This window comes from Lontra canadensis, unplaced genomic scaffold (genome assembly GCF_010015895.1).
Source record: "Lontra canadensis isolate GAN:19392208 unplaced genomic scaffold, GSC_riverotter_1.0 scaffold176, whole genome shotgun sequence".
NCBI lineage: Eukaryota > Metazoa > Chordata > Mammalia > Carnivora > Mustelidae > Lontra > Lontra canadensis.
The window spans coordinates 118538-131492 of NW_022631170.1; the positions used below are offsets into that span (position 1 = coordinate 118538).

The 12955-nt window shown below is 45.9% G+C and overlaps 1 protein-coding gene across 1 annotated transcript; it reads left to right on the top strand.

The window, feature by feature from the left end:
* Positions 1 to 267: 267 nt before the first annotated feature.
* Positions 268 to 1851, top strand: LOC116860418 (tubulin alpha-1A chain). The gene has a single exon (XM_032846471.1). The coding sequence runs from the start codon at positions 365 to 367 to the stop codon at positions 1718 to 1720; it is 1356 nt and encodes a 451-aa protein (XP_032702362.1). The 5' UTR covers positions 268 to 364; the 3' UTR covers positions 1721 to 1851.
* The last annotated feature ends 11104 nt before the right edge of the window (positions 1852 to 12955 follow it).

The following is a 12955-nucleotide window of genomic DNA, read 5'->3' on the forward strand; positions in this document are numbered from 1 at the left end:
ACCATGCAGGGGAGAGCTGTCAGGAATGTGTGTCTCTCTAGGTAAGAAAGGTCAATGAAAGCATGATCATGTCTATTCCTAGGCTGTGTGAACTGTTACACCAGTGCTGTGGGGCATCTCCAAGGGCTGCACTGAAAGGTTATGACCATTCTGGGGGGGAAAAAGATGCTGTGATTGACCAGTTGTGACAGCCCAAATCCTACTGAGCAGTGGGATATTGCTGTAAGTCTGTAAAGCAAATGATTGTTTAGAAATCTGAATTCAGAGGTTCTCTTACATCGACCGCCTAAGAGTCGCGCTGTAAGAAGCAACAACCTCTCCTCTTCCTCTCCGCCATCTGCTCGGCAGACGCAAAGCAGCAACCATGCGTGAGTGTATCTCCATCCACGTCGGCCAGGCTGGTGTCCAGATCGGCAATGCCTGCTGGGAGCTCTATTGCCTGGAGCACGGCATTCAGCCCGATGGCCAGATGCCAAGTGACAAGACCATCGGGGGAGGAGACGACTCCTTCAACACCTTCTTCAGTGAGACGGGCGCTGGCAAGCATGTGCCCCGGGCCGTGTTTGTAGACCTGGAACCCACAGTCATTGATGAAGTTCGCACAGGCACCTACCGCCAGCTCTTCCACCCTGAGCAGCTCATCACAGGCAAGGAAGATGCTGCCAACAACTACGCCCGAGGGCACTACACCATTGGCAAGGAGATCATTGACCTTGTCTTGGACCGAATTCGGAAGCTGGCTGACCAGTGCACAGGTCTTCAGGGCTTCTTGGTTTTCCACAGCTTTGGAGGGGGAACTGGTTCCGGGTTCACCTCCCTGCTGATGGAACGTCTCTCTGTCGATTATGGCAAAAAGTCCAAGCTGGAGTTCTCCATCTACCCAGCCCCTCAGGTTTCCACAGCTGTAGTTGAGCCCTACAACTCCATCCTCACTACCCACACCACCCTGGAGCACTCTGATTGTGCCTTCATGGTAGACAATGAGGCCATCTATGACATCTGTCGTAGAAACCTCGATATCGAACGCCCAACCTACACTAATCTAAATAGGTTGATAGGCCAGATTGTGTCCTCCATCACCGCTTCCCTCAGATTTGATGGAGCCCTGAACGTTGATCTGACAGAATTCCAGACCAACCTGGTGCCCTATCCCCGTATCCACTTCCCTCTGGCCACCTATGCCCCTGTCATCTCTGCTGAGAAAGCCTACCATGAACAGCTTTCTGTAGCAGAGATCACCAATGCGTGCTTTGAGCCAGCCAACCAGATGGTGAAATGTGACCCTCGCCATGGTAAATACATGGCTTGCTGCCTGTTGTACCGTGGCGATGTGGTTCCCAAAGATGTCAATGCCGCCATTGCCACCATCAAGACCAAGCGTACCATCCAGTTTGTGGACTGGTGCCCCACTGGCTTCAAAGTGGGCATTAATTACCAGCCTCCCACTGTGGTGCCCGGTGGAGACCTGGCCAAAGTCCAGCGAGCTGTGTGCATGCTGAGCAACACCACAGCCATCGCTGAGGCCTGGGCTCGCCTGGACCACAAGTTTGACCTGATGTATGCCAAGCGTGCCTTTGTTCACTGGTATGTGGGGGAGGGCATGGAGGAAGGAGAGTTTTCTGAGGCTCGTGAGGACATGGCTGCCCTTGAGAAGGATTATGAGGAGGTTGGTGTAGATTCTGTTGAAGGTGAGGGTGAAGAAGAAGGAGAGGAATACTAAAGTTAAAAATGTCACAAAGGTGCTGCTTTTACAGGGAAGCTTATTCTGTTTTGAATATTGAAAAGTTGTGCTCTGATCAGTTAATTTGTATGTAGCAGTGTATACTCTCATATACAATTACTGACCTGTGCTTTAAAACACAACGCTTTGTTACAGACCCAAGCTGTCCCATTTCTCTGATGGGTTTGAATAAAGTATTCCCTGTCTTAAAAAAAAAAAAAAAAAAAAAAGAAATCTGAATTCAAGGGTGCCTGGTGACTCAGTGGGTTAGAGCCTCTGCCTTCAGCTCAGGTCATGATCCCGGAGTCCTGGGATCGAGCCCCGCATCGGGCTCTCTGCTCGGCAGGGAGCCTACTTCCTCCTCTATCTCTCTGCCTGCCTCTCTGCCTACTTGTGATCTCTGTCTGTCCAATAAATAAATAAAATCTTTAAAAAAAAAAGAAATCTGAATTCATTGGTTATTTAGTTCAAATTATTGAAGGATTCATTTTTTGAAGCATTCAGAGTAATGTATTAACAGCCTCAAGGAAACTAGTATTTGTAATTTTATGATTCAGAGATAGGCATAGTAAGGAAAGAGTTCTCGAAAAGCATCTAGTTAAACAATGTAAAGCACGGGGTCCCTATCTCTAAATTTGCATGTCTGTGGAAAGGGGGAAAAATAAAACCTTCATGGCTAAATAAAGGATGGAGAATACCTCCATGAAAGAAAGACTTACTGAGTCATAGAACAAAATAATAGATTCAATTGCAAATTCAGAATGTTTGTATTGAAAAGTTCTAAACTGAGTAAGGACAGGTCTCGAAGACATGTCATGATACCAGCCCTATTCACAGCCCAGTGGAATGTGTGAATGCTGTTTTGTCCCCTTGGATACAGCAGACAGTTAACATGGGTCTGGCTACATGCTTTCAACTTTCTAACTTTTGGACTGTCATGCACCACCCCCCAAAGGCAGCTAGATAAATAAGAAAATTCTCTTTTTAAAATATCTGACCCTGATTTCAGGAAATCCTGAAATAACTTTTCAGTTCCTCATAGTACTAACAGTGATGGACCTCTAAGGAGTGATAAGCCATGACTATGGACAAGTCAGAGTTAAAGGAAACAGGGAAGATAAAAATGATAGGAAACTCATTTGAGAAAGGGACAGAAAAAAGCAGATTGTTGGAGCCCGGGGGGCGGAGAATCACAGTAATAACAGGGTTCTGGAGGAAAGATGCTTAAACTCCTATTCTTAAGGTCCAGAGAATTCGCTTCAGTTCAGTAATCTAGGACTTCCTTCCATCTTCAGTATCCACTAGACCCAGGTTAGACAGCTCAGGTCAAAAAAGATGGAAACAATGGGAGGAAGTGGGGTAGTCCATGCTTGGACTACCGTCAAGCCACTGATGGGATATGTATTGATTTCCACATCCTCTTGAAGGTGTTAGTTATGAGAAAATAGGTGGACCTTGTATTTTGTGTCTGAAACCCTGGGACCACTTTTTTTCTTATGAGCTATGGACTCCCCAGGTTCAAAATTGACAATTCACCCTAAAATATTCTATGGAAGTTCTAGGACTAGTGAGAACCCCATAGGTCACAAACAAGTCTTCTTTAACCCTGACTCTAACCAGCCTCCCAGTGATTCTGGGAATCCCTAATGGGGTAGCCACCATTCCTATCGCTAAGAGGTGTTACCCCAGAGGGTAGGGCCCAGAGCAATAAATAGCTGACAAAATAATTCATTTCACTGACATAAAGTGAAGAATCATCCTGATTTCTATAGAAAATTGGTTCTACCAAACACTATAAACCCAATAGCTCTAGACCACAGAAGCTAAAAATTAAAGTAGAAGGCGAAGAAGGACCAGTATAGGATGGTAAAGTGAGCAATGTCCTTGAGTTATGACACCATGGTTTAAATCCTGGCTTTTCCACTTGCAATTTATTCTTTGACAAGCCACTCTAACTTTCTGAACCTTGGCTACAACATTTCAATAGTGAAACCCATAATAGTTATTCCAGGATTATTGAGAGGAACTGCTAAGTTAATGTAGAAAGGAAATGTCTGACACAGAATAAGGGCTCCATAAATCTCATGCTTTCCACAGAATCACTTTCTTTCTTGGACCCCAGGGAAAGAAATCCAAGACAGACAATGATCTGGTTCATAAGAGAGAGGAAGTAGATGATGAGAGCCTTCACAGGGAATTGGTGAAGTAACTGGAAATGTTTGACTCTTCCCCTCTTGGAACATCAGTTTCTGTTAATTAAAAAAAAAAAAAAGATTAACACATTAATACTTCCTATTTGAAAGAATTATTGAAAGGAGGATTAAGGAAGATGATGAAAATCAATGTCCAGGTTTGGTTTAGTCAGAAGAGGCCAGATGTGCTATGGCAACACTCAGCTCCCCAACTGTTCACAGTATTTCCCCCACCCCACACCCCATGCAAATCGACAGGGGGCCACACTGCATGTAGTCACAGAGAAACCCAGGCTTCAAGAGGCTCTACCATTTTGTGGCTGCATGGTTGACAGTGCAGTCTGCATGACCACCACAGCAGAGGCTGAGAGGCTACAGAATCATAATGGACCTTTGCTGCTGCAACCCTTCTCCTAGGTCTATGAGTTACCCAATATCACTTTTCTAATTAAATCAAACAATCTGTATCTGTTGCTTACAGCTAAGAAATGTAATTGATAAAGAAATCAGTAGTGGGATTGTTGCAAGCATGAAACCATTGGAAAAAATGGAGGAATCAAGTTGTATCCCTAGCTACTTTGAGTCTACACCAAAAAATTATATATATATATATATATATGATATAAAATATATCATATACATATGATAAATATAAATAAATAATTGGGTCAGGTAATTATGGAGGCTGAGAAATGCCACCATCTGCAATCAGCAAGCTGGAGACCCAGGAGAGCTGATTGTGTAAGTTCCCATCTGAGTCCACGTCCAAAGGCAGGAAGAAACCTATGTCTCAACTCAGTGATTGTCAGGCAGGGAGAGAGAATGCTTCCTTCCTGAGTCTTCTGTTCTATTCAGGTCTTCAACACTTTGGATGAGACCTGCCCATATTGAAGAGGATGATCTGCTTTACTCAGGTGCCAATTCAAATGTTTTCTCATTCAAAAACACCCTCATAGACACACCTAGAAGAATGTTGAACCAAATCATCTGGGTACCCCATGACCCAATCAAGTTGATACATAAAACCAATCATCACAGAATTAGCTCTTTTGCCTGAGTTGGGACATCTGGGCGGTTCAGTTGATTGAACACCCAACTGTTGATTTCAGCTCAGGTCATGATCTCAGGGTCATGAGATTGAGCCCAGCATCAGGCTCTGTCCTGGCTGTGGAGCCTGCTTGGGATTTCTCTTTCTCCCTCTCCCTCTGCCCCTCCCTCCACTTCTCTCTTTCTCTGTCTCTCTAAAAATTTTTCTCATTAAAAATAAATAAAAAATAAACCTCAAATGAGGTAATTCATGTAAAACATTTTAAAAAAATAAAAACATCCTACTCTTTCAGCATTAAGGCTTATAATTAAAAAAAAAAAACTAACATTTGAACCATGAGATGCCAAATTATATTTCCAGTTGAATTAAAGCCCAGAACTGAGTTTCTTATCCACCTAGGCCTAAAACTTTGGCAATAGTGAAAAGAATGAGAAGGAGAGATACTGGGAAAACCTAGCAGCCCACAGGAATGACAACCTAAGGGAAGATCTGGGTGGCTCTGAGTCCCTCACAGCTCAACCCCACTGAGCCTCCCCTGCTCGCTCAGGTACCATCTCTTTCTCTGTCTAATGGACCTTCCTGCCCTGTAGGAAGACTTAGTCACAGCCTTGCCACAATCTTAACTCTGCAAGGCAAAGCTGATTCTCTTCCCGCTCCAGTGCTACCAACCCTCATTTTCTCCAGATCTATCAGTGGACTTTTATTAGGGCTAGATACAAATATGCCCAGATAGGTCAACTGCAAATTCAAACCAAGAGAATTCTTATACAGGAAATAAATTAAAAGTCTCTATAAAGTTATAACAGCAAATACTTTAAGTTTCTAAATGGAAGATTAGAGAACTCAGCTTTAAATGGAACTAAATTTGGGGTGCCTGTGTGGCTCAGTTGTTTAAGTGTCTGCTTTTATCTCAGGTCATGATCTTGGGGTCCTGGGATCGAGCCCCCCACCTCGAGCTCCCTGCTCAGTGGGGAGTCTGCTTCTCCCACTCCCTCTGCCCCTCCCCATGCTCCTGCGGGCAAGTAAGCACTCTGTCTCTGTCTCTCAAATAAATAAATGAAATCTTTTTAAAATTTTTTAAAAAATTAATTGAGCTAAATTCATTAGTAAGGGTCCTCATAACAAGGTATTTTTTGAATGAGCAGAAAAAAACAACAAATAATTATGGTTCTTTTTGTAATTTACCTTATAGAATATCTACAACATGCCATCCCTGAAATCCAGCACACAATTAAAAAGTTACTACAGGGGAGCCTGAGTGGCTCAGTGGGTTAAGCCTCTGCCTTTGGCTTAGGTCATGATCCCAGGGTCCTGGGATCGAGCCCCGCATTGGGCTCTCTGGTCAGCGGGGATCCTGCTTCTCCCTCTCCTTCTGTCTGCCTCTCTGCCTATTTGTGATCTGTCTGTCAAATAAATAAATAAAATCTTAAAAAAAAGTTACTACATATGAAAAAGGCAGTGGCTGTACTCAAAACCAAAAGAAAAATTCATACAGATGCATGATGATCCAAATGTTGGAATGACATGACTTTACAATAACTGCTGGAAGTATTTTAAAGAATTCAGAAGAAAAGGATTAACTGGGTAAACAGATGGGGAATTAAGATTGAGAAACAAACAAACAAACAAAAACCTAACAGAATACAAGTGTTAGAGCTATGTAGCACAGTACCTGAAATGGAGCAGATTGGAAAAAGCAAGATGAAGGATCAATAGACACAAATACAAGTCAACAGAAATAATCCAAACTGAAGCGGAGAGAGGGAAAATATTAAAAAAAAAAAATTGGGGGAAAAAAAACAAATGGTCCAACATACAAGGAATTAGAGTAACACAATAGGGCACAGAGAAAAGGAACAAAAGAAAATTTTGAATTTCTTTCAAGTGCTGAAAGAAAGAGAGAGGAAAGGAAGGAAGGAGAGAGGGAGGGAAGGGAGGGAGGGAGGAAAGAAAGGGAAGGAGAGGAGGGAAAGGAAGGAGGGAAGAAAGAGAAAGAAAGGAAAGAAGGAAGAAAAGGAAGAAGGAGGAAGGGAGGGAGGAAGGAGGAATGGAGGGAGATAAGAGGAAGGGGAAGGAGAGAAGGAAAGGAAAGAATAGCACTTTCACAACTTCAAGGTTTTCCCAGGAGAGCTTCTATTTACACCTGTTGTCCAGGCCCCCTAGTCAATGTAGCATGTGTCCCAGATTGCTCACATTTGTAGTTAATAGTTCGGTAGACCTTGGTTTTATGCGTCCCGCTCCTCCGAACTCAGACCTAGCAATGTGTGGGATACGTGGACAGTGAATAGAGTTGCCACTTTGATGTGTACTTAAATCAGAAAGACAAATCCACCATATCTCATCTCTCTTTTCCCGATTCTTTCTAGACTGAAATCTCTTGTCCCAGGACATTTACACATGGTGCCCCATGCTTTAAAAAAGTATAAAGAAGAAGAAGAAGCCCTCAGATGGGAGGATCTAGGCTAGGGTCATTTCTCTGATCTAGGGTGGCAGTGAGAGAAACATTGAGTACGGTGCCCCCCGGCAGCTGCTGCTGTACCAGCCAGCTGTCCAGCAGCTCAAGCAACAGCGCAGGAAGCCGATAGGCTGTCCCCCAGCATGCACAGAGGTATAAAGTCACAATGTGTCCAAGACAGAGACTAAGAAGCACTGCTCTAGAACATATGCAGAGCAGGTTAAAAATTTTTGTTACCATGGTTTGGTACCTTTGTGCAAAAAGCCATAGCAACATGTTGCATCTCCACGGGTAGAAGAATAAATGAAACAAGATGGGATTGGGAGGGAGACAAACCATAAGTGACTCGTTGTCTCACAAAACAAACTGAGGGTTGCTGGGGGGGAGGGGGGTTGGGAGAGGGGGGTGGGGTTATGGACATTGGGGAGGGTATGTGCTGGGGTGAGTGCTGTGAAGTGTGTAGACCTGGCGATTCACAGACCTGTACCCCTGGGGATAAAAATATATGTTTATAAAAAATAAAAATAAAAAATAAATTTTTTTAAAAAGCCATAGCAACATATTTTATTGTTTGGTATCACTTTTCTATTTTGCAATAAGCCCTTTCTGGAGCCACGAAGTAAAAAACAAACAAAAAAGCAGAATGGCGTGTCACAGGGAAGTAGATGATGAACGTGTATTTTGCACAAGATGTTTGTCAGCATTAGTCACCCTCCGTGGGCGTTGAGGTGATGTCTGCAAGGACTCGAAAAGTAGAAGACACAAATCTGCTGGAGACGCATCAGCTCTTGCTTCCAAAGACGGTGCCAGACAGTAATGACTGAAAATCACAGGTGTGTTTACATTTCACTCTGTGAAGCGAGACTTTTCATTCACATCAAAGGTCACTTAGCTCATTTTTCCAATTTTTTATGCACTTACATACACACACACACACACACACACACACACACACAAAAACTAAAGCAATGTTCAGTAACGTATTGGCTCCAATAGAAAAGAACAACTTTACACACAGTGAGATGATGACGGTTTTATATCAGTGTCATTAAATGTCTCAAACAGAAAATCATGTGTTATCCTCATAACTTTTCCCAACCAATTCATCAAAATAAAGCTGTTGAAAGTTCATTCTCTCAGAGATGAAAGATCTGACATTATTGTGAATATTGTAAATTCAGCATAAAATACCAAACTGGAAGACCACAGCTCTGGTTTTCATTATAGTAAAAATACAGATTTTTTTTTAAGATTTTATTTATTTATTTGACAGAGATCACAAGTAGGCAGAGAGCAGGCAGAGAAAAAGAGGAGGAAGCAGGCTCCCCGCTGAGCAGAGAGCTAGATGCAGGGCTCGATCCCAGGACCCTGGGATCATGACCTGAGCTGAAGGCAGAGGCTTTAACCCACTGAGCCACCCAGGTGCCCCCAAAATACAGATTTTTTAAAGATTTATTTACTATGTGCTATGGTGAGTGCTGTGAAGTGTGTAAACCTGGCTATTCACAGACCTGTACCCTGGGGCTAATAATACATTATATGTTTATAAAAAAATTTAAAAATTTTTTAAAAAAAGAAAAATAGATCAAAATACAATATTCCAATTGGAGGCCAAAAAAAAAAGGCACACATGAAAATACAGGGGCTGAAATATTTATACAGTTCAGTGTGAAAAAAAAAAAAAAGAATAAAGAATACCCTCCCTTCAGCAAAACTCTCTTACATCTTATTCAACCCTTGTGTGGAAAAGGGGTGGTTGATCAAAACAGTGATCATGTGCTAGAGTAATCCGGATGACTCCCACCAACGTGACCTGAATGAAAGCGATCAGACACACATGACCACATACTATAGGGATCCGGATATAAAAAGGACAAAAGCAAGCAAACTAAGCAAAGCCATTAGGATTGGGGGTGGCGAATGGAACGGGGCCCAGTGGCGTTGAGGCATTGGTGATGTGTTTGCTTAATCTTGAGCTGGGGCTAGTGACTCAGGTGTGTGAAGACTGTGAAAAATTCACATATGATAGTCATGTCTTTGAATGTGTGTTATCCTTCAGTGACTTTTTAAAAGCATTATGGAGATTAATGATATTCTTCCACACGACCATAATATTATAATATCATTATCACCCCCGAGAAAATGACCGAGGACACCATCACATAATTTGATATGTAGTCCACGTCCATAGTTCTTTTTTTATCTAGGAATACGTTTTATTATTTGTATGAATTTAATCAGGATCCATTCATTCTAAGATCAAGCACTGCATTTGATTTTTTTTAAACATTCTTCTAATCTAGAACAGTCCACTTTCTTTTTCAGACATTGACAGGTCTGTTATAACTATTCTATAATCTGTGTTTGATCAGCTGCTGATACACGCAGTAGACCGAATTCTAAAATGACCACTAATGACCCACGTCCCTGGGTGACGGTCTTCCCTAACAGGAGTGTTGGACCCGTGAATATGATGTGACAACACTCCCATTATTAGGTTACCAGATTGTGAACATATAAGTAAGGTCCCTAATCAGCTGACTCTGAGTTCATCAAAGGGGAGATTATCCTGAGTGGGCCTGACCTCATGGAGAGAGCTCGAAGGAAAAAGCCAAAGCAGCGGAGATATTCTCCTGCTCACCTTGCAGAAGGAAGCTGCCGTGCTGTGAAATGGACGGCCACCCATCGGGCACCTGAGGGTGGGGTCAAGGTCAGCCCTGGCCTAGAGCCTGCAAGGTCATGGGCACCACGGCCAAACACTTGCCACCCAGTGAATCCCACCTACAACAAGATGGGGCCTGTAGGAGGCCTTCTCCTCTGGAGACGCCTTCCTCTGGAGATGGCTGCCCTACCCCGGGGCCTTGATCCCAGTCACAGGACACCCTGCCCGGAGGTCACAGATAAGCCACTGTCTGTCTGACTCTCGCTTCTTGGAAATAATGAGATCATAAATTTGTGTCAATTTTAAGTTGCTAACTTTGTGGCAATTAATTACTAACCAATAGAAAACTCACACAAGTCACTCAGCCCTGTATTTCTTACCAAGTGAAAGCTAGTTTTAAAGCAGGATACAACAAGCTTTTCCGTGAACAGATGGGAAATATTCCAGACCTTGCAGGCTGACCGGTCTCCTCTTCAGCTATTCAGCTCTGCATCCTCATGAGAAAGCAGCCCCAGGCATAGGGAAACCAAAGACTGCGACTGTGTGTCAATAAAACTTTATGAGGCAGGGGGCCTGTCAGGTTTATATATTCTTGGACCCCAGTCTACAGCCCCTGAAGTTTCCTGCTCCCTGGCGCCCCCTGCAGGCTGATGCCGCCCAGCCCGTCCTAGCCCCATCCCCCAGCCTGAGAAGTGATGGAAGGCGCTGTTCATGGTCTGGAGGCTCTGTTTCCAATCCTGGCAGAACCCTCCCTTTTTTCTCAAAGCAATGACAATTTACAGAGCTCTGTCGAATGCCTAATTACCACACTTATGCTTCTCAACAGCGGAGTGAACCGAGTGAGGAAGGCATCATGGCTCCCACGTTCAGGAGAAGAGAGGCCCATCATTGAATGTCTGCCGTGCTCATGAAGCCAGTTCTCAGTTTGTGGGTGGTTCCTGTCACTCGGTGTTGCTAGTCTCCCCAGTGAGGAGGACGTGATCCCAAAGCTTGCTTCTGAGCCTGAGGCTGGACTCCCCGGGCCTCTCCTCTGCCCCAGTGCCTGCCGGGTCAGGAGTTGTGACGGTCACCATCATGCCGCTTGGAAAGGAGACTCAGGCCTGAACGGAGCCTCAGAGGTCACTCATCTAAGGCATCAAACTGTGCCCCTTGCAGGAGGAGGACTCCAGGGGCCAAGAGAGCACCGGGAGGAGCAGGGGACCCAGCAGGCATCACGGAGCTCTGCTGGGGTGTTGTGGACGGCTGTGCTCTCAAAACAGAGTTTTGGGACCACCTGCTGCAGCCAAGTGTTCCTTTCATGGAGGAGAAAATAGAGGTCCCAGAGAAAGGAAGTGAATTGCCGAGAGAAATGGGATAGTATTCAGACCACAAACAGGTTGAAGCTGAACCCTAAGGCCAGCCCACCCTGGCTGTGTCCCTCTGTGAGCATGATGTCAAGTGTACCCCTCCCTGGGGACCCTGAGGCCTGCGACCACCGACTTGACGGGCTGCTTCGCTGCTTCAGCCTGTCCCTGGAGGCCTCAGCCTCCCCTGTGCATGATTCTGGCTTTGAAGATCGCAGGGTGTGAGCAGGGGCCCTGGGTCAGGAAGGTGGACAACTCCATAAACACAAGCCCGCATGGCAGGTCCCCAGAAGAGAGGAGGTGCCCGTGGGCAGGGCACCCCTCCTGTTCCCAGGCGGCAGGCAAGGAGAGTGAGTAGCGGTGAAGACAAGTGACGCAGGAATCGGGGTACTGCAAGCCAGGCCCAGAAGAGGGTCACAGAGTCTTGCACAACTCTGAAAGAATAGGCACGTAGGGCAAAGGCCAGGAGCTCAGCCACACCCACTCGCCTTCTTTCCAAGATGCCCTGAAGATCCAGCAGATGTGCCCAGCACCTCCCGGAGGAAGCCAGGCCCAGGTGGTCTGACACCAAGGACCCCCAGCCACATGCCCTCAGGAAAGGAGAGCCTGTAAGGCCGGTCCAGTTATCCCTGTGCCCCTGCTCTTGGCAGTGACCCCGGGGACACTGTCTGTGCCCCTGGCTACCTGCCAATGTCCAGGCCCTCAGATGGCTTCTCCACACCGGAGACATGCTCATCAGGGCTGGGACACCCTTACATGCAGTGCTGGATCAGCCACAGGCAATGTTCCAGCAACCCCCGGAGCAACAGCTGTGCCAACGGCGGGTGGACCTCTTAACCTTAGGGAGGCACAGCCACCCAGGGAGAGAGGGAGGGGAGCGGGAGCCTTCCTGATCACTGCAGGCAGCTGGGGGCCCTAGACCTGTCACCCAGCCTCCAGGGCCCCTTGGTAGGGACAGCCCTGGCTCTGAGCACTCGGGTGTCAGACTAGATTCTAGTCCAGGCCCTCCTGGAGTCACTGAGTCACCCAAGGCAAGTCCCCTTCTCTCTCTGCACAATGCTCATAGTCCTTCCATTCGAGGGCAAGAAGAGCTGGAGGCCTGGGAATGGCTTCAGCATCCTGGCACTGGAGCTGAGGGAAGATGTACATAGGGGTTGTGCATGGGCCCAAACTGAAGGCAGCCCCAGGCTGGCACCGGTCTGCACCCGTCCCCGCCCACCCAGCTTCCACAGACATCTGAGCTGTTTCCAGGGCTGCACTGGTCCCTCACCACATTCCAGTCTGGGATCCTGCAAGGTCTAACCAGAAAGGTGCCCAGGAAGCCTGTAGCCAGACCCAATGTCACTCCACCCCATGTCTGTCTGTCGTTCTTCTGCCTACGTGTTTGTCAGGGGCATCCCAGCATGCATCTGCACACCTACTCAGGGCTCTCTGCTTGTGTCTCTGGCCATCTGTCTCTGCAAGTGTATGTCTGTCTGTGTGCCTGCGTACACGGCTGACAGCCTCTGTGTGTCTGCCTCCCTTTCTCACCCACA

Bases quoted from the DNA above. Each gene is read 5' to 3' on its own strand.
- LOC116860418 (XM_032846471.1), top strand. From the start codon at position 365: ATGCGTGAGTGTATCTCCATCCACGTCGGCCAGGCTGGTGTCCAGATC.